This window comes from Carettochelys insculpta, chromosome 9 (assembly GCF_033958435.1).
Source record: "Carettochelys insculpta isolate YL-2023 chromosome 9, ASM3395843v1, whole genome shotgun sequence".
Classification (NCBI taxonomy): domain Eukaryota; kingdom Metazoa; phylum Chordata; order Testudines; family Carettochelyidae; genus Carettochelys; species Carettochelys insculpta.
In genome coordinates, this window is record NC_134145.1 from 3833080 (window position 1) to 3858595 (window position 25516).

Consider the following 25516-nt stretch of genomic DNA (forward strand, 5'->3'; position numbering starts at 1 on the left):
AGGGCGTTGGAGCGTGACAACCCTGGGGGTGCACGCGGCACAAAGGGTCGGGCTTGCCAACGCCGCCCCCCAGAGACGAGGGCCTGCCTCGCCTGCCCCACAGCAGCCGCCAACGTACAGACGAGGCTCCGAGTTGTCCTGGTCAGCCCCAAACCACGTCTCACCCTGGCTTTCTAGCTGGCCAACAATTCTCCTTCATTCCCTACCCCCGGCACTAAGCCGCAGGCAAAGCTGCTCCCATGGCAGCTGGTAGGACCTGCGGCGCATTGAGCGGCCCTGACAGCCATTCGCCCAGGGTGGAGGCGCTGGCGGCTTTACTGCGAACCCAAGATACGCTGCCCCTCCCGGCTCTGCACCCTGCAGCCCTCTACAGCCTCTCAGGACGACCCAGCGGGGCCAGGGAGCGCTGGGCACTGAGGTGCTCTGGGGCACCGAGATGCCTCCCGCCCGCCCGCCCTCCCAAGCGAGCTGGCGCCCAGCCACCCTGCAGGGAACTTACCCAGCTCGTCCCAGAGCTGCCTGCACTTGTCCGTCATGCCCGTGCCCTGCTGCCGCCAGAGGGCAAGCCGGGGGTCCGCCATGAACTGCTCCGTGATCAGCGTCAGCATGCGGGCGCCGTTGGAATCCCGCATGCGCAGCATCTCCCGCACCTGCCGCCGCGGGGGGAACGTCCCGACGTTACTTACGGACGGGAGGGGCCAGCCGCAGAGCCGGTCATCCCAACGGGCTCACGCTGCTGGGTACCTCTAGCCAGCCGAGCCCAGGCTGGGGGCGAGTCCCACAGCGCACGGCCTGCATCCCACCCCTGCGCGGCATGGACTTTGGTATGTGCACCAATGACGAGAGGGCGTGCGACATGGACACTGGGGGGGTGTGACACGGGGCGTGCGACATGGACACTGAGGAGGGGGTGCGAGACACGGGGGCGTGCGACATGGACACGGGGGGTGTGCAACACGTTCCCATCATATTGGTGCATGTAACAAAATTCACATGGTGGGGCTGAAGCCAAAGACTCCTTGGGAGGGTGGGGTCCAGGCTGGGGGCAGAAGGTTGGAGAAGTGTGGGGGCTCAGGGACAGAGGGCTGGTGCGGGGGCTCTGGCTGGGGGTGCCGGCGCTGGGCTCAGGGACAGAGGGCTGGTGCGGGGGCTCTGGCTGGGGGTGCCGGCGCTGGGCTCAGGGACAGAGGGCTGGTGCGGGGGTGCCGGCACTGGATGAGGTCAGGTTTGGGCTGACGGAGGGCACTGCAGTGCTCCTGAGAGGACAGAGGATTGCACCCCCCCCAGCTCTCTCTCCTCAGAGCAGCACCTGGGCTGGGGCCAAGGCAGGCAACGCGGCAGGGGCCAGGCCGCCACGGCCACGGCAGCACAGGGGTTGGGTCGCTCTGGCCGTGGCAGGACCCTCCTGTGGGCAAAGGAGGCCCTGGTCGCTCACCTTGGCGAACATGGAGTTGAGCTGCTTCCCGGAGCCGTAGTACCCGCCCTGAGACAGGAAGAGCTTCACCTGCTCTCGCACTTGCTCCTCGTCCAGGTGCCAGCAGTTCTCGTCGTTGATGCTGGCCCCTGCAGTGGGGTCTGGCGCACCTGTGGGGAGGAGGCCATGGCGTTAGCCACAGGTGAGACGCCCAGGCACGCTCCCTCAGATGGGGTGGGGGGGGCATATGAGCCCTAGGAGATGCTGCCTGCCAGCCGGAGAACTAAACCCTGGGGCTCATTAGCAACACAAGAGCAACGAGTGCCCAGCCCGGCTCATTCTGCACTCGTCAGTGAGCGCCTGAGTTACTCCTTCAGTGTCAGCCAGCCCCGACAGGGAGCACCACAGGTCACCGGCGTGGCATGGGAGCGACCCTGCTGCAGGGTGTCTAGTGCCCAGAGGGGAGAACAGATCCCGGGGGGAACCGAGGGGCTTGGGAAGGGCTGGGTGAGACTATGAGAAAGGTCCATCTCGCCCAGTGTCCCGGCTGCCGACGGAGGCCCACATGCAGCGCGCCCGAGGGAACGAACGGAACAGGGAATCAAGAGATCCATCCCCCATTCCCAGCTCCTGACAAACAAGCTAGCGACACCAGCCCTGCCCAGCCTGGCTAATGGCCACCCATGGATTTCTCTGGTTGTTTTTGGAGCCCTGTTCTTGTCCTGGGCTTCACCACACCCTCCGGCGAGGAGTTCCACAGGTTGACTGTGTGCTGGGTGAAGACAAACTTCCTTTTACTGCTGCCCAGTAACTTCATTTGCTGACACTAGTTCTTGTGTCATGAGGACAAGTCAACAACTTTTCCTTATTTACTATCTCCCAACCCCTCATGGTTTGATAGATCTCCATCGTCTCCCCACTTAGTTGTCTCTTTTCTAAGCTGAAAACTCCAGGGCTTTTTAATCTCTCCTCAGACTGCACCTGTTCCAAACCTCTAGTCGTTTTAGTTGCCCTTTTCCAATGCCAAGAGATCGTTTTGGAGATAAGGCAACCACCTCTGTACGCCATACGCAAGCTGTGGGTGTCCCAGGGATTCACAGAGAGGCAGTAAGATATTCTCTATCCCTTTTTTAATGAGTCCTAACAGTCAGTTTGCTTTTGTGACTGCTGCTGCACATGGAGCCGATGTTTTCAGAGAACCGTCCACAAGGACTCCAAGATCTCTCTGGACTGGTAATCGTTCCCGTCATTTGGTACCTATATCTGGGATTATAATGTGAGGCATCTAAGGGGTTACTGCAGCTCCCTGCAAGGAGGAGCTCCACCCCAGCACGCTGCTTTGGCAGTGAGAGCCGGGTGAGTCCTGGGCCACCAGGTGTTCCAGTGTCCGGGCAGATCTACTGGGCAGGATCAGGGCCCAAGATGACAAACCAGAAGGGCGCCAGAGAGGGCTAAAATAGAGCAGTGCCTGCTCCGGCCAGGAGAAGCCAAACCGAGCCACACGGCTGCTGCCGGGGGCGCTGCACAGAAGCGCAGGCTGAATCTCCCCTCTGCTCCTACCTAGGGCGCCCAGGACTTCCCGGCCAGCCTGGAGCGGATGGATGGCTCGGAAGCTCGGAGAGAGGTCAAAGTGGCTGGAGGCCCGTGCCCTAGGACCTGGCCGCTCAGGGAGAAATCCTGCAGCCGATCGCCAAGCCTTCCCCGAAGCCCAGCAGACGTCCCGGAAGAACATCTGCTTGCTCACGGGGCACTATGGAAAGCCGCTGGGCTGGTTCGCGGGCGTGCGGAGAGGGTGACAAACCCACGCGGGGGCAAACTGGCACAGGACGGCAGGAGGCGGCTACGTCTACACGTGCACCCAACTTCGAAATAGCTTATTTCGATGTTGCGACATCGAAATAGGCTATTTCGATGAATAACGTCTACACGTCCTCGAGGGCTGGCAACGTCGATGTTCAACTTCGACGTTGCTCAGCCCAACATCGAAATAGGCACAGCGAGGGAACGTCTACACGCCAAAGTAGCACACATCGAAATAAGGGAGCCAGGCACAGCTGCAGACAGGGTCACGGGGCGGACTCAACAGCAAGTCGCTCCCTTAAAGGGCCCCTCCCAGACACACTTTCATTAAACAGTGCAAGATACACAGAGCCAACAACTAGTTGCAGACCCTGTATATGCAGCACGGACCCCCAGCTGCAGCAGCAGCAGCCAGAAGCCCTGGGCTAAGGGCTGCTGCCCACGGTGACCACAGAGCCCCGCAAGGGCTGGAGAGAGAGTATCTCTCAACCCCCCCAGCTGATGGCCGCCATGGAGGACCCCGCTATTTCGATGTTGCGGGACGCGGATCGTCTACACGTCCCTACTTCGATGTTGAACGTCGAAGTAGGGCGCTATTCCCATCCGCTCATGGGGTTAGCGACTTCGACGTCTCGCCGCCTAACGTCGATTTCAACTTCGAAATAGCGCCCAACACGTGTAGACGTGACGGGCGCTATTTCGAAGTTACTGCCGCTACTTCGAAGTAGCGTGCACGTGTAGACGCAGCCGGCCTGTGCTGCAGCGTAGTGAGAAAACAGCCGAGCTGGGGAGGCGCGCACAGCCAGGCCTTGGGTGGCGCCTCTCAAAGCCCCTCTCCTTTTCTGTGACCCAGCCGATCAGAGGAGCTTTGGGCCGACGGTTGCAGCGAGGACAGCACACGAACAGACCCGGAAGGAGGTAGAGCCATGGGCCAGGGCAGCGCCCTTCTGACCAGCAATGCTGCAGCTGAGCCAGCTGGAGCCACGTTTAAACCAACCCTAAAACCAGGGCTTGCCAAAGGACGTTCCTGTGCAACTGGGGGCAATGTGTGGGGGTGCACGGGGGTCACATGCCCCCCAGCCTCACCCTCCCCCCATCAGCGTTGTGCTGCTTCCAGGGAGTGCGGGGGCACCCTCCCCCTCCCCTGGAGTGGCACGGCAGCCCCTGAGCTCACCAGAAGGGGCACGGCTGGGGTGGACAGCAGTGGGCATGGGTGAGGCAAGGGCAGGGAGGGGGTGGGGCACAGGCAGGGAGGGGGCAGGGCACGGGCAGGGAGGGGGCAGGGCACAGGCAAGGAGGGGGCGGAGCATGGGTGGGGCAAGGGCAGGGATAGGGAGGGGGTGGGCCATAGGCAAGGAGGGAGCAGAACAGGAGCAGGGAGGGGGCGGAGCACAGGGAAGGAGGGGGCGGAGCATGGGTGGGGCATGGGCAGGGAGGAGGCGGAGCACAGGCAAGGAGGGGGCGGAGCATGGGTGGGGCAAGGGCAGGGAGGAGGCGGAGCACAGGCAAGGAGGGGGCGGAGCATGGGTGGGGCACGGGCAGGGAGGAGGCGGAGCACAGGCAAGGAGGGGGCGGAGCATGGGTGGGGCAAGGAGGGAGCAGAACAGGAGCAGGGAGGGGGCGGCGCACGGGCAGGGAGGGGGTGTACGTAACAGTTCCACACTGCAGGCACAGTGTGGTTTCACTGCCACAGGGACTGACCAAGAGCTGAACGGCCAGAGCCCCGGAGGGACAGACACACAGAAACTCAGTGCTCCAGCAGAGCCGTGCCTGCCGCCCCCCTCCGAGCGCTTGGCTCTGCGGGGCCAAAATCCCCAGCAAAACTAACCCCGTGGGAGGCTTGAGACATTTGCCTCCCGCCCTCTAGCCCCATAACTGGCGAGGCAGCGGAGGCGAGACAGTCTGGAGGAGGAGCCAAAGGGCTGCAGCAAAGGGCTGTGGGGGGTCAGTGCTGACAGAGGGGAAGCTGCAATGGGGCAGACCTGCAGGAGTGGCTCCTCCCTTTTCCCAGCAAAACCCTATTGTCCCCCCGGAGGTGCTGGTCAGCTCTAGATTCCACGGACACGAGGGACCTCTGCGACCATCCGGTCCGACACCACCGGCCAGATGCCTGCCCCACAACTGTTCCTAGGGCACAGAGCTAAGTAAAACAGCCCGTCTGGACCGAAACAATCGCCAGCGAGGGAGAATACCCCTCGACCCTTTGTCCATTATTCCAATGACTAATCCCGCTCATTGGCAAAAACCAAAAGGCCGTTCCCCGTCTGAATCTGTCTTGCTTCTGCTCCCAGCTGCTGGATCGGGGCTGGAACTTTCCCTAAACATCAGTAATTACAGGCCGTGATCAAGTCACCCCCAGCCTCTCTCTTTGAGAAGCTAGTAGCTGGTTGAGCTCTTTGCACTGATCTTCATAAGGCAGGTTTTCTAATCCTTAGATCATCCTCATGACTCTTCTCTGACCCCTCTCTATTTATCAACCTCTTTGAAAAGTGGTCACCAGCCCCCGGCACAAGATCCCAGCAGTGCCATAGGGAGAGGTAAAACGACCACTCCACCCCGACTCCCGATTTCCCCCTGTGTGCGCGTCCCAGGCTCACATTAGCTCTTCTGGTCACAGGGTCACGCGGGGCGTTCGTCTTCAGCGAAGGAGCCACGCTGACCTCCAACCTTTTTCTTAGCTAGTTCCCACCCAGGAGTCCAGCAGAAGCCACCCGTGGAAAGCGGCATTCCTGCGCCGCAGACTGACCAGCAGCCGACGCGCCTGCTGCCGTGTGACGGCTGTCATGCTGCACCAGTGAAAACTGACCCGCAAGTTCAGAGTCCCACTGCCGCTACGCAGAGCCCACGGAGCGCCATCTCCTCCTGAGCCTCTGGACGCTCGGAAGGAATCCAGAAGCCTCACTGCTTTATGGCTCTCCTGCAGTACCCTAGTGAGTGCAACTCCTGGTGGAATTGTGCACCACTGGGCCTGGGTAGAATTTATGTCCCCTGCAGGTTTTGCTTCCCCACAGAAAAATGGCTTTGGGACAAGGAACCCACCAGAGCAATCGTACAACCCTCCCCAGCAGCATTTTCCAGGCTCCCAGGGCAGCCAGCAGAGAGGTAAATCACTGTGGGGCAAGAGGCAGGACCAGGGCTCAGCTCCTAGTAGTGCCTGGACTGAGGAGGATGGAGATTTCCTCGTCCCATGCAAGGTATCACGCTGGGTCAGACCCACACCAAGATTTCCCACCCGGCTGCAGGAAGCTCTGCAAACTCCCTTCCCCCACTTCCTGACCCCCTCACTGTACAGACAGCTGCTCCCCCATCCACCAACCCCTGTACATCCAGACCCTCTTAGGCCCAGACTCTCCTGCAGAGCCTTCCCCTGCCCTCAGACAGACTCCCCTCCCCAGGAGCCCCCGAGGCTGAAGATACTGCAGCAGGCCACCCACCAAGCCGCAGGACTCACCATGTGTTTGGTTGATCTCGGAGTTGGAGGACAGGATGTCATCTGCCAGTTTCTGGGCCGTCGGCAGGACCTCGGTGTGGTGTTCCGTGATCAAATACTGAACAAACTTCTGCAGCTGGTCCCTGTTCATCTGGAAGAGGGTCTCGGAGATGGGAAGACGGAGTTTGACCTGCTCAGGCTTGCGGATCCTGTACAGCGACAACGCCACCACGTGTGCACAGTAAAAAATGTCCTTGTTCCCGCAGCCACACGTCACGGAAGTGATCTTGCAGCGGTCGAAGCTGATGGCGACTTTGTAGGTCATCTCTGGTTCTGTGGCCGTTGCCGGCTCCGTGACTGTCCCGCTCAGGTGGAATCCTGCGGAACGGGGGGGCGGGGAAAGGAAACCAAGAGAGGCAATTTTAGCTTGGCCAATGGACCCCAACACACAACGCTCCAGAGTGCTGATGGCGCCAACGTTTACAAGCACCTCCAGGAACAGCATCCAAAACGTAACTGTGTGGAGAGGACTCGGCCCCCAAGTAGCAGTATCTGGTAACACCTCAGAGGTGCAGTCATGGACCACAGCCCCCCACGCTAGGGGCTGCACAAGCAGGACGGACAGTGCCTGCCCCACAGAGCTCATCATTTAAGTATAAGGTGAGCAACAGCAGCAGGACTGGGGAGCACAGGGAACAAACGAGAGACTATCTATCCACATGCCAGGCAGGCGTCTCCACCCACCAGCAGCTTCACCATGGCCGGGTTTTGGCTGGAGTCAGGGTGAAGGTGTTTTGAGGTGGCATTTGAAGGCGACTCCTGAGGTGGCAGTCCCTGCCAGCTCCCCAGGAGGGATGCCTCTCTCTGCCCCTGCTCGCAGCGGTCCGATCACAGGCCCTGTCCTTGCCATACTCAGCTTTCACTGGCCCCACTGAAGCACAGATGCAGTCAGAGCCCATTACGCCCCTCACCCTGGGAAGGCTACAGAGCTCTGCCCGGGGCACCTGCCGGCCAGGTGGCTGCAACTCTGAAATGGTGGTGCAGACACACCCTGATCCATCCAAACCCACAAGCAGCCCTTTGGCCGCTTCCTTCACGAGCGGAGTCTCCGGGGGAAAAGCGGAGTTATTCCGCGCAGGCGCCGTTCCTCCAACGGCCGCCTCCGAATTAGGGACGTAAAATCTCCTTTCATTAGTTACCCAGGCGACACTGTGTTTAACCAGGTAATCGGTTACACGGGAGGAGGGTGAGCAGGGGGCACTACAGCCAGGCTCGGCTGGGACACCCCCCTCACTCCCATCCTGCCGCGGACGGGGGCTGCTCCGGCCAGGCTGAAGCGCCCCCCACCTGCAGCAGGCCCCACAGTGCTGGAGCAGCCCCCTGCCCGCTGCAGGTGGGGGCCGCTCCATCCTCACCGGTTCCGTAACTGGGAAGCCTCGTGCATTTATGGCGAGGGCCACTGGTTGAACGGTTAACCATGACATCTCCACTCTGAATTTCCTTAAGGATACAGGGCCCAGGCTGGCAAATACTCCACGCACACGGCTCACCCTACGTGCCTGGCGTCGTGCTATCTACGTGGCTGGCACTGCCCACACACACTGGGGCTAAGAGGAACCAGACGCACTTTCCATTTCCCTGACAGGGATAATACCCGGCAGCTCCTGCTCATTCTCGCCACCAGCCAGGTTGCTTTGGCGCTCACAGGGGCTGAAACAAAAGGCACTGGCACAAGCCCTGGAGGCAGCTGAGCCCCACCGAGAAAAGGTGGCTCCCGCCTCCAGCTCGCCGGCTTCCGCTGCTCCTCCGTGAGCTTTAAACCTGCCTCTGTTTGTTCCATGAACTACATCCCCGGGCAGCCAAGCTTCAAGGGGATTCTGGTTCTACGGCTGCACAGTGGGGTGTCTGTCACACAGGCTGCCTCGGGCCCAGCATGTCCATGGGCACAGGCGGGATTTAACATCACTGAGCTGCCCTGCCCAGCTGAAAGGCTCACTTGTTAATCAGAAAAGCCCCCTTGCCTCGCCTGGGTCCACCAGGCCCTTAAAAACGAGCGCATCGCCAATGCCAAGCAGTCGGACAGAAGAATAAAACATTCCCTTGTTCTTTGGGGTCACGGCTTAGCAGGCCTCCAGGGTACTTGGTAAACACACTGGAGAGCAGGGCCCCTGGTGCCAGGAACACCCACACAACGGAGCAAGAAACAGGCAGCTACTGGAGTCTTGTTTGAAAGAAAGGGCAGAAGAGGAGACGAGGTGCAGAGAAGGAAGGCTGAGGAAGGGGGATTTAAGGGAAGGGCCTGGGAAGGAGGATGCACCCAACAGGCGCCCCGGCGATATGGAGAGATTGTGCGTTTATCCACCTCCAGCTGGAGTTAAGACAGTAGCTCAGAAATTCCACCGTCCGCCAGAGAGCTCGGAGAAACCAGCCTGCCTGACCAGCCTCCCAGCAGGACACCTCCCCGTGCTTCACCAACAAGGCCTTTGGCCTTTTCCCTCACCTGGCTCCCGCCCGCCCGCCTGCTGCCCAGGGCGTAAGGCTGGTCAGGGTCACAGGCTGCTGTCTGCAGAGCACTGGTGATTCCAGGGTCACAACCTGAGGCAATTTTTAAGGGCCCCCCGGGCAGAAAACACTGAGCACCCGTCTCCTACAAATCAGGTCTGTTTAAGTTGCTTTGTGCTGGGCACCCCAGAACCAAGGCTCGCTGGCCACCGTCGGAAGCCCCGGCCAACAGCGCTGACCTCCCTCTGCAGGGGAGCCCCAGGGAGGTTAATACAATGGCCTGGGCTCACCCCCTCTGCCTATGCTAGAGCCTGGCCTGGTATCCAAGAACCCGACTCCATCCTCTGAGCCTCGAGCACAGCTTTCCTCCCTCCCCTGGGAGGATGCTCACTTCGCCTGCATCACCGCAGCCCTATTAAGAGCCCATCTCGAGAGAAACCTCCCGTCCCCCTGGAGCAGGCGGCCGACGACAGGAAGGGTTACAATCAATGACAGGGGAAGGGGGGGGGTGTAGATTAAACTACATTAACTGCATAAAACGCTTGTGCGTTTGCCAGCCCTCACAAAGGCTTTCCGAGACAAATTCTACCAGAGGTTTTTAATAAATGGCATCAAACCCAGCGAGTCGCTGCCAGTCTCTTTAAACCCACGCCAAGCCCCACATTTGAATCTGATTAAGTGTCAAAGAGGCCTGCTTTCGCTTCAGAACCGGGGGAGGGGGCAGAAAAGGAACCTGTTAAACAGATTTCGACCATGTGAAGGGACTCAAACCCGGCCCATGTGGTCGATAAAAGCAGCTAATTTGGTAACATTTAACTTCAAAACTAGGAAGGACAGACCAGGCTCCCTTTGTCTCTCCTTTCCACTCCCAGCTCGAGGGTGGCGTTGGGTTACGTATTCCTTTGGGCACCTACGCAGAGAGCCAGAGCAGACAGCGCATGAACTACCCCATTCGCCCCTACCTCCACGTGAATCCTTCCAAGCACAGCCATGCCACAGACATCTCAAGGATAAACCCCAGAGTGTTTATGTTTTACCACATCTCTGGTCTGCGGTATTGGCCGGCTCCTCGGTTCCAGTGCCCACTTCCTTCCCGCTTATGTTTTGAGTGAGTTAAAAGCACACGAAACAAAGTTCTATATAATTAAAAAAAACAACAAAAACAAACTTTAAGACCAATTATTCACTGTAAATGCTGCCTTAAAGCGTTTGCTTTCCAGGCGCAGGCTCTAAAGCGAGGGGGACGCCACTAGCTTGGGAGCGCTTACTTTTCCCGACAGAACCATGGCCTGAATTTGGGCCCAGGGATGGGTAATTCAAGAGGGAGTTTGAGGGCGTGCCTGCGACGGAGACAAGGTTCTCAGCCTGCCCAAGCGGCCTCCATCTTCGAGTGGCGGAATGTCTCCTGGGCAGCCACCACCGAACCCTGCTGGCGGTTTTGCGATGCTCCGGAACGGGACGACTCACCTCCACCTGAGACCCACGTCCCACCTGGTTCCTGACCCCCAAGTTGTGTCTGCCTGGGACACGCAGAGGGGCTGCCTCACCTCCCTCCACTTGGCCCCAAGTAGGCAGAGAACCAGTACATCCCACCCCATTGGTGGAGAGCCAAGCTGAGGACTCGGTCTCCAGCCGCTGCACACAAATACTAGATCGGGAAAGAAACCAGCAAACTAGGCGGGGAGTCTCTGTAGCTGTTCTACGCACTCGAGGTGCCAGTCCCAAAAAAAGGCTCTCACGACCGCCCGCTCCTGCTGCTGAAGCGACACTAGGGAAAAGAGTGAGCTCAGTTCAGGTCCTCTATTTTCATTGCAAATAAGACTGCATCTGCCAAGTTAATCTGGCGTTAGAGCCTTAAGTGTCAGTTGAGATTCTAGCTGTCAAGGCAGCAGGCCTATGTAAAATAAACTAGGAACTCTACACAAAATATTTATCATAAGCTCAGCTGGAAATTAAACATGGTGAGTGAGAAGAATTGGCTGCGGCATCAGAGTTATTTGGGAATATTTACATTAGTGTTAGGAAAATCTGCAGCTACCCACAGTTCCCTCATCTTCTGTGAGCCAGGAAGTGAGCCAGCCAAGTGCAAAGCTGGAGGGAAACCCTCCAATGCGCCCTGTGATTTTTTTCCGTCCACATGCGGAATAATTTTTGTTGTGTGCACCAAGGCATGTGTGGTTGTGTGCCACCAACAGAAGCACACGCTGCCAGCTGTGGGCGCTCTGCCAGTCAGCTAAGCGGCATTTGACTCTCTCTTGGGCGGCCGCCCAAGTGCCTATTATTCAGGGAACACCGATCTCCTCCTGGCCCAGACACACCAGCAGCAAGGCTGGGGACCCAATAGGCTCCCAGTGCCGAGTGACTCCAGTCCTCGAGGGGGGAACTAGACGAGAGGGCAGTTGCTATAGTGATGAGAAGCTCTACAACTAGTGAGCGCTGGTTAAAGGATACAGCTTTTGTTTGGTCCGCTCATTTAATTTTCTATGTAAGCACCTATCCCTGGTTCTGCCTTGCCAATAACGTAACGCTTACCTGCACACAGCCACAGGAATCCCAGTCAGCACCCTGTGACCCGTATCCCAAGCACCACCTACTCAAGGTATGTCAACATCTCATCTTTGATTTGGAGAACGGCCTTTTAATGGCTCCTGGATAGTCATGTAACCTACCTAGCAGTGGTCAGATGCATTCCACCACGACCCTGCCACTGGAGGTTCTGGATAATGTTTTTAAATGGTCACACTACACGAGAGGTCATTTTCTCTCTCTCTTTGTGCTCGACTCTGGCTCAGGCAATGCAGAAGAGACCTACACTTGGCTCTGCGTTCTCCCCCCGTGATTCAGCTTCAGAAGTTCTTACAGTTGAATGCTTATCTAGGATTTTATCTTCTGTTCCAAACATGCATTTAACACAAAGTAACGGAGTGTTTGATTTGCTGCCAGCACGGTGACAGTGCCAGGGATTGAAAATCATGAAAAAAAATTAATTCTCTTGGTCGTAATTATGGTTTTGTCAAATTTCATCCAAGCTTGACTTGTCTAAGAAAAACAGTTACAGTTTCTGCTTCCGTCCCGCGCCCCCCTTAAATATTTGTACAGTCTGGTTCAAAATACTGTGGCTACTTCCCAATTTAGAACACACAAAACTCGCTCTCTGTACCTACAGGTCACCGCCAGGTTAGAGAACGGCTAAGCGTATTCCAACGAGGCTTGTCTAAAGTTTGTACTAAGCAGAGCTGCAAACGTTTGGATCCCATGGTGAGGGGATCACCATCCTAAGTGAACTATTCACCTACCAATGCACAGGAGAGTCGGGGCCATACTAAGCAAAACCACTTAAACTTCCTGCACCAGGGCAGTAGCCTCCATGCAGCATCCAGGAAGGAGAAAATCACCGTTCCCAAACGTAACGAGGGGCAAAGCTGTGCAGTAGCTCTTCTCTGCTAGGCCAGCTGCAGAACAGAAGAGACTCAATGGAGGGCAGCCTGGAGCTCAAGCTCTGTGCTTCTAGCCGTCTCTCCCTATATGTATGTGTAGTGCCTGTCAGAGTGGCAGCCAGTACAGGCTGAACCTCTCTAGTCTGGCACTCTCTAATCCAGCAACATCTGTTGTCCGGCATGGTGTTAGTCAGCCGGACGCCCACTTATGGGTGCGGCCAAATTTCTCCTGGTCCCATAAAGTTTGTTTCCAGTCCCCCATCCTGGCATGCTGCAATGTTATTTAGCTGCAGTTTACCCCAACTGTCTTCTCAGAGCCCAGAAAGCAGTGGAAGTATTGGTAATGCTGCTAGCCAGTACTGACCTCCCGTGGTCTGGCAAATTCTCTCGCCTGGCACTGGTCAGATCCCGAGGGTGCCAGAGGAGAGAGGTTCAAGCTGTACAGCATTCTCATTCATGTGGAGTTTGATTGCACAGCTCAGAGGGCCCAGAATCAGCATGACCCGGAGCTCAGCCCAGGATGGAGCACTCTGTCTCCACACAGCAGCCCTTCCATTCAGCTAAGGTGCAGTCTTGACACACTTTAAGCAGAATCCCATCCACTTCTACTCTTCCACTAGAATGGCAGCTCTTATGCACAGATACACAAGGAAGGGTGAGGTGAGGAGCTCTTTCCTCCATTCAAGTCCAAGGCATCCCTCAGTCTGCGTAGACTATGGATCGCACCCTTCATAACTCCATTTAAGATAGTCATTTGCAGCGTTGACTGACTGTGGAAGCCCAAACAAGAGTGACAGTCCTTACTATATCTGCAGTGGGTGTCTGGCAGGTCCTTGCTGTCCTTTTTGCGGGCTCACTTCTCCTCTGCCAGCTGTCTGATCTTCATTTCGCCCTTCTGAAGGCCCTTGTGTACTTCCTGCTTCCAGCCGCTGCGGTCATCTGCCAGCTCTTCCCAACTATCTGGGTTGACATCTGCCTCCTTGAAGTCCCTCTTACAGACGTCTTCGTAGCGCAGTTGGGGGAGTCGGGGAGGTCTTTTGCCAGAGACTAGCTCACTGTACAGGATGTCTTTTGGAATCCTTCCATCATTCATCCTGTGGACGTGGCCAAGCCAGCGGACCCGCCACTGCCTGAGGAGGGTGTGCATGGTTGGAATTCCAGCTTGCTCGAGGATGGCGTTGTTGGGATATCATGGAAGGACAGAGTGCCCAAGAATGCACCTGAGGCAGCGTAAGTGGAAGACATTCAGCCTCTTTTCCTGGCGGGCATACAAGGTCCAAGACTCGCTGCCGTAGAGGAGGGTGCTGAGGATGCAGGCTCTGTAGACTTGCATTTTGGTGTGAGTGTACAGCTTGTTGTTGTTCCACACTCTCTTGCTAAGTCTGAACAGAGTTGTGGCTGCTTTTCCAATCCTCCTGTTTAGCTCAGACTCCGGTGACGGGGTGTCGGTGATAGTGGACCGAGGTAAGTAAACTCGTGGACGACCTCTAGCGTGTAATTGTCAATGCTGATTGATGGAGGCTCAGCAATGTCCTGACCAAGTATGTTTGTCTTCTCTAGGCTGATGGTAAGCCCGAAGTCCATGCATGCTTTGGAGAACGGATCCAGCAGTTTTTGAAGCTGGCCTTCTGCGTGTGTCACTCCAGCAGCATCATCTGGGAACAGCATGTCTCTAATGAGCACTTCCCGCACCTTTGACTTAGCCTTCAAGCCTTGCAAGGTTAAACAGTTTCCCGTCAGATCTTGTCTGCAAAAAGATGTCCTCCGTTGAGGACCCAAAGGCTGCTTCAGGAGGAGCGCGAAGGAGATCCCGAACAATGTCGGAGCAAGGATGCATCCTTGTTTGACACCACTCCTGATGCTGAAGGCATCCGACGATGTGCCGTTGTATTGGATGGTTCCTCTCGTGTCTTTGTGGAAAGACTGGATCATCTTGAGTAGCCGTGGTGGACAGCCTATCTTGTGGAGCAATTTAAACAGTCCATCCCTACTGACCGAGTCGAAAGCCTTGGTCTGGTTGATGAAGGCGACGTAGAGTGGCTTCCTCTGCTCCCTGCATTTCTCCTGCAGCTGCCTCAGGGAGATGATCACGTCAATGGCAGAGCTCTCGGCACGGAATCCACACTGGGATTCAGGATACACCCTCTCAGCGAGCTTCTGGAGTCTGCCGAGGATGACACAAGCGAACAATTTACCAGTGATACTTGGGGAGATTCCACGGTAATTGTTGCAGTCACCTCTGTCTCCTTTGTTCTTACACAAGCTTACAATGTTGGCGTCCCGCATATCCTGTGGAACCTCACCCTCTCTCCAGCACAGGCACAGCAGCTCATGTAGGGGTTCCAGGAGTATGTCCAGGGCACACTTGATTTCCTCTGGTGGTATACCACCCTGGCCTGGGGCCTTTCCTGCTGCAGTGCCATCAATAGCTTTCTTCAATTCGACCACAGTTGGTTCCTGGTCCAGCTCGTCCACAACTGACAGGAGCTCGCCGGTGTTGAGGGCTGCATCAACCAGTGTTCTCGCATGAGTACAGTTCGGAGTAGTGCTTGACCCATCGCTCTATCCGTTCACTGCCTAGACAAGAGAGGAAGCTGTTTGCTGATAGCTGGTGGGACTATAAGATCCCTAATGTAGAATACACAGGCCAAAACTAACATGAACACAGAATTCTGCATCTCCAGTTTTGTTTTTTCCCCATTTTGACTTCCTGATATTTCACCTCTGACACTGCATTAGTGCGACTTCACTTCCGACATAAAAACAAACCTGGAAGTATGTCCAGAGCTATTTAGCATGGGAAACTCCTGAGCTCCGCCATGGGCACTTAAAATCCTTTAATCCTGGGCTTTTGCAGAAGGCTCCACGACCTTGTGGCATTTTCCTCTGCGGACTTCTAAATTGCAGGCCCAGCACCACGGCAGCTCTGGCATAGGTGCCCTGCACAACAAACTGCGGCTGTGTTCAAACATGGCTGTGACCAATCCAACTCGCTGCCTTTCACAGTGCGTTCAAACACACTGATGATTGAAAGTAAGACAAGAGCGTCGAGGCAGCAACCCAAGTGCCTTACAGGCCTCGCTCAATTCCTTGATCTGGAGCTAACAAAACCCTCCAGTTTCACCAGCATAGGCGGAGTCCTTCACCAGAGTTATGCAAACTCAGCTGTCTGCAACCCAACTTATTGATGCTAACTCAAGGACAGCTGCAGTCAGAAAGTGCCCAACTCTCTTGTTTTGTACATGGGCTTTACCCATGAAAGCTTACGCCCAAATACATCTGTTAGTCTTTTAGGTGCCACAGGACTCCTTGGGCTTTTTTTTTGGTTCCCCCCCCCCCCCCCCCCCAAAAAAAAAAATGAAGTCTGAAGAAAATCTGAAAGTGACATTTGGAAAGATCTTTACAAAAGCATTTCTAATTGTGGGATCCTTAAACTAAATTAAAGCCATGTAGTATGAAGATAAAGTAGCACTTTAAAGACTAACAAAATAATTTATTACGTGAGCTTTCGTGGGACAGACCCACTTCTTCAGACCGTAGCCAGACCAGACCAGACTCAATATTTGAGCACAGAGAACCAAAAACAGTAATCAAGGTTGACAAATCAGAAAAAAAAAATTATCAAGGTGAGCCAATCAGAGAGTAGAGGGGCAGGGGAGAGGGGAGTCAAGAATTAAGTTAAGCCAAGAGTTTTTGGTTCTCTATGCCTTAAATATTGAGTCTGTGCTGGTATGGCTATGGTCTGAAGAAGTGGGTCTGTCCCATGAAAGCTCATCACCTAATACATTATTTTGTTAGTCTTCAAAGTGCTACTTGACTGCTTTTTTGTTTTGATAGAATACAGACTAGCACGGCTCCCTCTCTGTTACTAATGTACATCACAGCTATCAAATTCAGCATGTTTGTAACTTCAAAACTACTGACCTGATTTTCTTCTAGTTTGCCCTGAATTTCACACCCCCACAAGAACTACAGCACTAAATGGACCTACAAAAAGCTGACATTTCTAGCTTCAAGGGATTGTGAATTACCAGGCACAAAATTTCTGAGCAGGACGTCCCAGAGGGCATACGTTGCAATGGGTGTGCAATGCCAAAACACAGCTCAACTGATTTTGCTCAAACCTTCCAAACCGAATCCACCCAAGACAATGCATGGGAAGCTGCAGTTCAAGGAACAAGGGTGAGCCATGCTAAACTCTCCTGTGTGCGCGCCGCTCAGAGCGTTGAAAAACTGGAGGAGGAGGAAGAGGAGTTAAAGCACCAGAGAATCTGAGTCACCCCCGACTACAGAGTCAAATTAAAGCTCGGGTGGAAATTTGCTGTCCCGCTTCGGAACATTCGGTCTTTGATTTGCTAGCTCTCGCACGAAGCGGCAGCACGGTCCCCTTCGTCAGCATTCATCACGGGCCAACCGCTTCCCGCCCGATTCTGGCACTGGACCAACACACGCTGCGTGACAGAGGCCAAGCTCCGGAAAACGGCCTAAGTTGCTATGGCCACTCTGGGATTCAGATTCATGACACCAGCGTAGCAAAGGGTCAGGCTGCTTTGCTGCTTCATTGACATGGCAGGAGAGGGGGGGAAGGCTCGCCCAGCTGCCTCTGAAAGGTGCCTCTGTTCTGTAGGGACACCCGCCCTCACAGGAGTTGAAGTGCTCTTCTTGGACAGTCAGACCTGCGTACAAGCAGGGAAATTAGCTTCTCGCCAGGGTCCACAATATAGCATCCTTTGTTCTCCTGCACGAGATGGACCACGTTGGACATTGGCATGAAAGGAGGCAATGAGCTTGATTCATGTATTGACATTTCTCTCTCTCACACACACACACTTTGCAACTAGGCCTGTAGGTTAAAACGCCCAGTAACCTCACAGCTGCCAGGCTAATTTTCTGGGAAGGAACTGTAATGATTAATATTAGTAAATAACCTAAATGAAATCCAGTAAGTACTGCTTCCAGAAACCCTCGGTAATGTCTCTTGGCATGTTGGCTAACAAAGAGCGGCTATTGGGTACGACAGCTTCACGGCCTCACTTCATCTCTCCTCCAAAGCACAGCCTCTTACTCCAGGAAACCAGCACCCAAGAACCCACATCTGATCAGAGCAGAGTTTGCAGCACAACAGGCTGCCGTCCAGTTATCAGGCATGTAATAGTGATAAATGGCCAGGCATCACATGGCTTTTCCGGGCTGAGGCTCATATGGCATCTGCTGGAGTTTACCCAGTCCTCTGCCATCAACCTTTGAGAAGAAGGATGCTTAAACTACCTTTTCCTGTCCTGCCCCTCCCTCCCCAGAGATGCCACCGGTCTCAGTTGGAGTTGAGGTCAGTTACAGGGCAGCATGCAGTATCTGCAGAGGGACAGGCCTATGCATAAGCAGATGTTTTGCAGTTTGCAAAACTGTCAAGACTCCCAACCTTCCAACAGGCCAATGCTTGGAAAAACAAACGGGAAAGACGACAGGGATATTTATGGGACTCAGCAGATGTGTCCAGGCTCAGTTGCAACCCTCAACGCAAGTCATATGAACAGGGTTAACGTGACCCAACCTATTTCAGAATTTCCAGACTGTTGCGGGAAGGCATTTTAAACTAAACCGAATGCAGGCTCCTGAGAGATTTTCATAAACACACACAGACTGCAGCTCAAGCTCATAGTGGAAAAACCATTTGTTTTTCCACGGGGTGAAACCAATAACTAGCAATGAATAATAATTGCAGCGCTGAGTGTTATTTATAACCCACTCTTGGTCACATTTCCAAGACAGAAAACAACAGCAACGCTCCCAGGGTTAACCTAAACCAGCCAATATTTGCAGTGCAGACACATCTCTGTGCGCGTGCATCCGCAGTGAGGAATGGGGGTTAGCGAACTCTCCAAGCTTTCTAGCAAGTAGATCAATTTGCTCTCGCCCGCTGAAATTGACAACTGCTCTGCCCCTGACCTTGCAGTTGGAAAGAAGATGGGCTCATGAACTCATTTGCACATGACAATGCTCCAGCAAAGGGGATCATCTGCCACCAACAGTAATGGAGAGCACTTCTTGGTGCAGCCCTCCCAGGCTCCACTCACCCACCATGGGGACGGCCTTTTGTTCGCCGAGACTTTGCTGAAGATGTGTGCAATTAAACCCACTTTTCTCACTGCTCTTTTGATTCCCCGGAATTCACACAGGCGTCCCAGGCAGGTGTTGCCACGCACAGCGAAAATGTGTCTTTTCAGCAAAAAGCAGAAAGAGAAAATAGCTGAATCCATTGTAATTCCTCGCTTGCAAAACGACAGACTGGGGTGAGAGCTCCCCTCAGAAAAGAGATGCACACGCCTCTGGATTTCTGCCTTGTCCCTTAAGAAAGCAATTTCCTCCCATGACAAATGGACGGCATGCGCAGAGGCTGCGATCTGGGGAGACCTTCTCAGGCAGGTCCCACCATGCAGGAGGCTGGACAAACACTGACAGCACAACACAGCTGCACCCTTATTTTTCATTTATTTCCCCCTTCCTGAACACCCAGCAATGCAAGCTCAAGATTCCCAAAGCAAATAAGCCATTAAGATAATACCTTGAGGGACTGGGCTGGGGAGTGCAACAAAGGGCTGAATTCGAAGGGTTCTGTGAGAATGTTATCCAGCAGGCACAAGAGCACGCCACTGTTACACATGAGTACACACACACAGGATGCAAAGATGACTGCAGACTTGAGAGAGAGTCTGCAGGCTGGGAAGGGCAGAGGTAAGAAATTTACACTGCAGCTTTAAAGCGAAGAGATGTAGGTAGACTTGTTTGCGTTAGAGGTCAGGGTAAGCTTCCCCAAGCAGCTGAGTAAGCTAGAGGGACGCTCTCCTGGCCATCTGCTCCTATCCCAGAACACCTCCTGCAAATCAAGAGTCAATCCGCTGGTTTCTATTCCTGTTAACCTCTAATCAGCCACAAGGGCCCTTCGCTGCTTTGCTCTTTATCTGCGCCAGCTAATGCGTGAAGTGGCCTTCGCTTCCCATCTGTTCCAGCATTAGCAGAGTTAAAGAACAATGAAGCTTTCCTGTCCCGGGCAGTCACATACACAGATGCCCTTGTATTAACTCAATTTTCCAGTGGTTCCCACTGTCACTCATACAAGATTTTTGGTGTTTGTTTATGTAGAAGCCTGAAACCAAGCTTTTCTTTTCATTCTGGGCCTTGGAAGCTTTTCAATGAGCTCTGTATGCCAGAACAACGCAACACGCCAATGACATTTTCCCAGAAAATTCAAACCAAGTGAAGATTGGACTCTTGTTTGTTCCCGTGTCTCACCCGACCCCCTGACTGCAGTCTGTTAAAAATCTCGGCTGTTTCTCCTTCGCCTGTCCCCAAAATCTCCCGCATCACCCAGAACATCTACCCCTCCTCCTGGAGACAAATGGATTTTTAATCTGCCCAGACATGCAAATCAGACAGTCTCCTGCTAAAATGACAAAGATTTGCAAGAGTGTTTGGGAGGAAAAAAATTCAACAAAAACCTAACAAAACCTTGGCTGCACAAAGGATTTCCTAATTTCAAGCCTGGCGAACTGCATTAACATGCCAACAAAGCAAGCTGCATCAGAGCGTCTGCTTTGTGGTAATACAGAGAGAAGAGAATTTGGACAAAGGAAAAATAGAGTTAAGTGTTCACTAAGATGTAATATTATACGACTGTGTAATTCCTAAAGGGTGACATGCAGTCAAGCCAGTGTTCTATGTTGTGCTCTACATTTCTAGCTCACGCTGATGTCTAGTCTGAAAAACAGACAAGCTTAATACCTAGAAAAAAGTAAAAACTAACGCTGAGGTGTGATGTGATTTTCTACAAAGACCCGGGGGCCAGACCTGCTGTCGACTGAGGCAACAGAGAGGAGCACTTGTGGATCACCACAGCTCTATCTTCCCCTGGCTTTCCTTAATGGCTGCACTGGAAGGCAGAATGCCTAATCAAGTCCCATAAATCAACACAGAACCTTGTCGGGTGCGCTTGGGAATCCCATGGTTCGCTATCAGCTCTGAGACATCACAAATGAGAACAATGTTATTTCCAGTCCAAGTTTAAGTCACCAGGTTTTGCTTTGCACTGATCAAGCTTGCAGAAGGGAGCAGGCCAGCCTCTGCGTTTTTACAATACACAAGAACCCAACCTAAGAGCTGCACAAAATGCCACACGCATAGGGAGCCAACGCCTGAGCTGGCACAGCTCTGATGACTTCTGGGGAGCTATCTCAATTTATACCAGTTGAAGGTCTGGCTCACAAGACATCAAAGGTTTTTAATTAGAAACTGCTTGTTATCAATCCATACAATCATTACTGCTCCAGCCTACCTGGTCTGCAGCGTGTTTGAAACCTATTGACATTCTTGGTGCGGCCTTTTTAATATGGTGATTCATGCTCACCCCACAGAACGCGCCAGTATCACAAAAAACTCCTGAAGGTGAAAGCCAAGAGCCTCCCCATGTCCGATTCCTTTTCGACAATAAGGACGTTATTTTTACAGACAGTCAACAGCAAACAGTGACTAGACCTTTTGGTTCCTCCCAGCAAACCCCAACTGTCTGGGGTGGCAGGAATGGCAAGCCCCGATTCAAGTAGCAAAGTGCTTTCAGTTCTATTATAAAACAATTGACTCCAACCCAGCTGCCCTGACTGGCACTGTAACTGAGCCCCACCTGCAATATACAAATAGGGCTCAGTAGTCAAGGGGTGGGTTTTGCTTAGGTAACCAGTAAGAGCTTTCAGATCTCATACGATCGCTCGGAGGAGCTGTTCTTCAGGGGGAAACCCCGGGTGTCAGCAACTCCAGCTGAATAAAAATGGAGTTACGTCTGCATAATCCCGTTAATCGGTCATACTCTCCTTGTACCCATTGTCCCAGCCGCCCAGTTTACATGCTTGTCACGGTGTACCCGCTGGTACGGAGAGCAGAGCATGGGGCTGTCCTTTTCATTCCGTCCATTCATTCCCATTGGTGACCCGCTTTGCAAAGACACAGCCTCCCCTCCTGTCTCCACAACTTTACCGGGTCTTTTGTTCTCCGTTACAGGCTTACATTTCCCCTCTCACCAGAGCAGTGCCTGGGTGACAGCTCCTAAGTGAGGGGGTTGGTCCAGCTCTGCAGATGGGGATGTGCAAACGGAAAGCACTTTTGAATTAAAAACATGATTAAATGAGAGACTGCCATCTTCCAATCGCAGCTGCCACTGCCAAGGTCCCAGGACTTGAGGGTAGGATTGTCTCTGTTGCTAAGAGTGGGAAATAACGTCAACCTTGGTTACGCTTCCGAGCGAACTGGAGAACGCCAGCTCCAGAGAACCGTGCAATGGAAACACCGATAGCTCTGATATATTGCTCCACCGGAATGGTGTGAAATGTGAGCGTGCCGACACACACAGCCAAGTCTACGCTACAGGGGAAGGTGGAAGTAAGGTACGCGATTTCAACTATGTTAATTATGTAGCTAGAGTCAACCTGAATTAATTTGAGCTTCCATATCGTATGCAATACGAAAAAGGCAGTCCAGTGGCACATTAAAGACCAACAAAATAATTTATTAGGAGGTGAGCTTTCGTGGGGCAGACCCACTGCAGTCTGTTCTGGTCTGGCTATGGTCTGAAGACGTGGGTCTGTCCCATGAAAGCTCATCACCTAATCAATTGCTGTGTTAGTCTTTGAAGTGCCACCGGATTGCTTTTTTGTTTTGATAGACTATAGACTAACACGGCTCTCTCTCTTTTACTATTCGTCATATACAGTAATGGAGGTTGACAGGCACCTCCACTCCCACTGACTTCCCTCACTCCTAACAGGACACAGGAGTATTGTGGTCAACGGGGCCACCCTATAAATTCAAATTAGCACCTCCCCACTGGGGCACACTACATCGAGCTCCAGAAGATCGACTGGGGCAGGGCCAATCTGCCCTGTAGCGTAGACGCACCCAGACCGAAAGGACCCTGCGTCGGAGAGCGAGGAGAAGCAGAACAACGTGCTCAATCACACTTCTTGCACACGTCCTGCCCGCGTAGGCCCCGGAGGTCTAATTCTGCTCTTCCGGAGATCAGTGCAACTTCCAAAGAGCTGCCTTTGAAACCACCTACTGCATACGAACCAGGCCCCTCTGGCCCCAGCGAGTAAGTTAAAGGGCTTGGATGAGTACACCCAGGAGCAGAGAAAGGGGCCGATGAATTGCGACCGGGGGAACCAGGATGGGTATTTTCATACTGTGGCACCACCCTCTGCGATTCCCACAGCAGCACTTCCGTGTACAGCTGGGGTGGGGAACCTACAGGCTGCAGGCCAGATCTGGCCCCCCAGTTCACTTGGATCTGGCCCATGGGCTCTGCCTGCTGCAAGGAGAGAGGGTGTGAGGGAGCAGCTTCCTGCACTGATGCTCTCGCTCCTCCTTCCTTCCCTGGCTGGGGAAATGGCACCATAGGAAAGCGCTTATTGGAGGCTTTTCTGCTGCCACTCTGATTGGCCAGAATCACAGCCAAAAGGAGCAATGGGGACAGTGCCTGGGTGCGGTGGGGGCTCCCCATCACTCAAACCCCACCCTCCCCAGCCCAGATCCCCCACCAGCGGCCTCCCGCACCCCCATCAAACCCAGATCCTCCCCACCAGCCGCCTCCCGCACCCCGCTCCAGCCGAGATCCCACACCTCCAGCCCGCTCCCTCACCCCGCTCCTGCCCAGATCCCACACCTCCAGCCCGCTCCCGCACCCCGCTCCAGCCCGCTCCTGCACCCCACTCCAGCCCGCTTCCGCACCTCCAGCCCGCTCCCTCACCCCGCTCCAGCCCAGATCCCACGCCTCCAGCCCGCTCCCGCACCCCGCTCCAGCCCAGATCCCACGCCTCCAGCCCGCTCCCACACCCCTCTCCAGCCCAGATCCCACGCCTCCAGCCCGCTCCCGCACCCCGCTCCAGCCCAGATCCCACGCCTCCAGCCCGCTCCCGCACCCCTCTCCAGCCCAGATCCCACGCCTCCAGCCCGCTCCCACACCCCTCTCCAGCCCAGATCCCACGCCTCCAGCCCGCTCCCACACCCCGCTCCAGCCCAGATTCCCACACCCCACTTCAACACCGATCCCACACCTCCAGCCCGCTCCCACACCCCTCCCCATCCCAGATCCCACACCCCGCTTCAGCACAGATCCCACACCTCCAGCCCGCTCCCACACCCCTCCCCAGCCCATATCCCACACCCCGCTTCAGCACAGATCCCACACCTCCAGCCCGCTCCCACACCCCTCTCCAGCCCAGATCCCACACCTCCAGCCCGCTCCCACACCCCGCTCCTGCCCAGATCCCACACCTCCAGCCCGCTCCCACACCCCACTCCTGCCCAGATCCCACACCTCCAGCCCGCTCCCACACCCCGCTTCAGCACAGATCCCACGCCTCCAGCCCGCTCCCACACCCCGCTCCAGCCCAGATCCCACGCCTCCAGCCCGCTCCCTCACCCCTCTCCAGCCCAGATCCCACGCCTCCAGCCCGCTCCCTCACCCCGCTCCAGCCCAGATCCCACGCCTCCAGCCTGCTCCCGCACCAGCCCCCACGCCTCCAGCCCACTCCTGCACCCCACTCCAGCCCAGATCCCATGCCTCCAGCCTTTTCCTGCACCCCTCCAGCCCGCTCCCACACCCCACTCCAGCCCAGATCCCATGACTCCAGCCCACTCCTGCATCTCCAACCTGCTCCCGTACCCCCCTCCAGCCCAGATCCCCCACCTCCAGCCCACTCCCGCACCCCTCCCCTGCTCAGAACCATACCACAAGACTGCTTCCCAACAGCTTCCTCCCACATCTTGGACCCCACATTTTTGGCCCCATCCCAGAGCCTCCGGTGGGGGATACAAACTCTTCTAGGTTCTGCAGTTGCTGTGTGAGGGAAGTGAGGGGAGTGTCTTTTTCTCTGCTTCACAGTCAGGGGCCACATCAGTGAGGGGCTTGTGACCCCCAAACCCAAAAAAAGGTTCTGCACCCTGATTTACATGAAAGCTCTCCATCACAGTTTTCCTTGAAACCCCCCCACCCATAATCCTACATTTGGCATTAGCCTTTGGGATTATTTTTTGTGGTACTGAAGAGGTCTGTGGTGTATACATGAATCACCATATTAAAAAGTTAGAAAAGCAGCATTTACACAGCCTAGATTTACAGGAAAAGCTGGTCAAATTCTCAAAAGGAGACACTATTTCATTCAATAAGACCTCTAACAAAAAGGAAAAATTTCACAAGAAATGCCTTTTTCAGCATTTCTCGCAACATTTTATTTAAAAAAATGCAGTTACCAAAAGCCCAGGTTTTGATCTGGGTAACCAAAAGCCCAGGTTTTGATCCGGATCTGCTTTGAAGCCCACAAAATGGAGACAACTTTTTACAGATTTTTTTTTTCCAACCAGCTCTGTTACAGATAGAGACACACAGCACATATCCAAACACATGTTTACTATTTAAGATTCTTTGAAGTTTTTTTTTTCTACAATATCCGTGTCTCACAAAGAACAGCATGAGATGGCTTGATTGGCCTGTATTTTGGATACTCTACAGCTCAGTAACCTTTATACTGATCTCCTCAATGCAGGGTGAATAAAAATCAATGACTTTAAAGAATGAAAGTATATTTTTTAAAAAATATAAATGAAATTTTTTTTCAAAAAAACTTTAGAATTAATTTTGAAACTACAACCACCTATCGTAAGGCCTAAATTTACTATAATAGGTCAAAATCCTAGCAATAGCAAGCAAAGGAGTACATATTTGCTGCTAAGTCTGAAAGGAAGTCAAACCACCAAACACTAGCTAAGCGCCCAGAACCAGTTACTTGAAATGTTAAACCAGCTTTTGACACCAGAACCCATGTCCACAGGAGAAGACAAAATATTTCTTCAATTTACTCTACTAGTTCTGATCAATTCATTCAATGAGAG

General features: G+C 54.2%; 1 protein-coding gene across 1 annotated transcript in view; it reads right to left on the bottom strand.

The window, feature by feature from the left end:
* ZSWIM5 (zinc finger SWIM-type containing 5) overlaps positions 1 to 25516 on the bottom strand; it is a 137830-nt gene that overhangs the window by 26098 nt on the left and 86216 nt on the right. Inside the window, exons 2-4 of the mRNA XM_075003151.1 lie at positions 6666 to 7022; positions 1436 to 1584; positions 500 to 650 (exon numbers count right to left, since the gene is read on the bottom strand). Coding sequence (XP_074859252.1) covers positions 500 to 650; positions 1436 to 1584; positions 6666 to 7022 — 657 coding nt within the window. The remainder of the gene's footprint in view (positions 1 to 499; positions 651 to 1435; positions 1585 to 6665; positions 7023 to 25516) is intronic.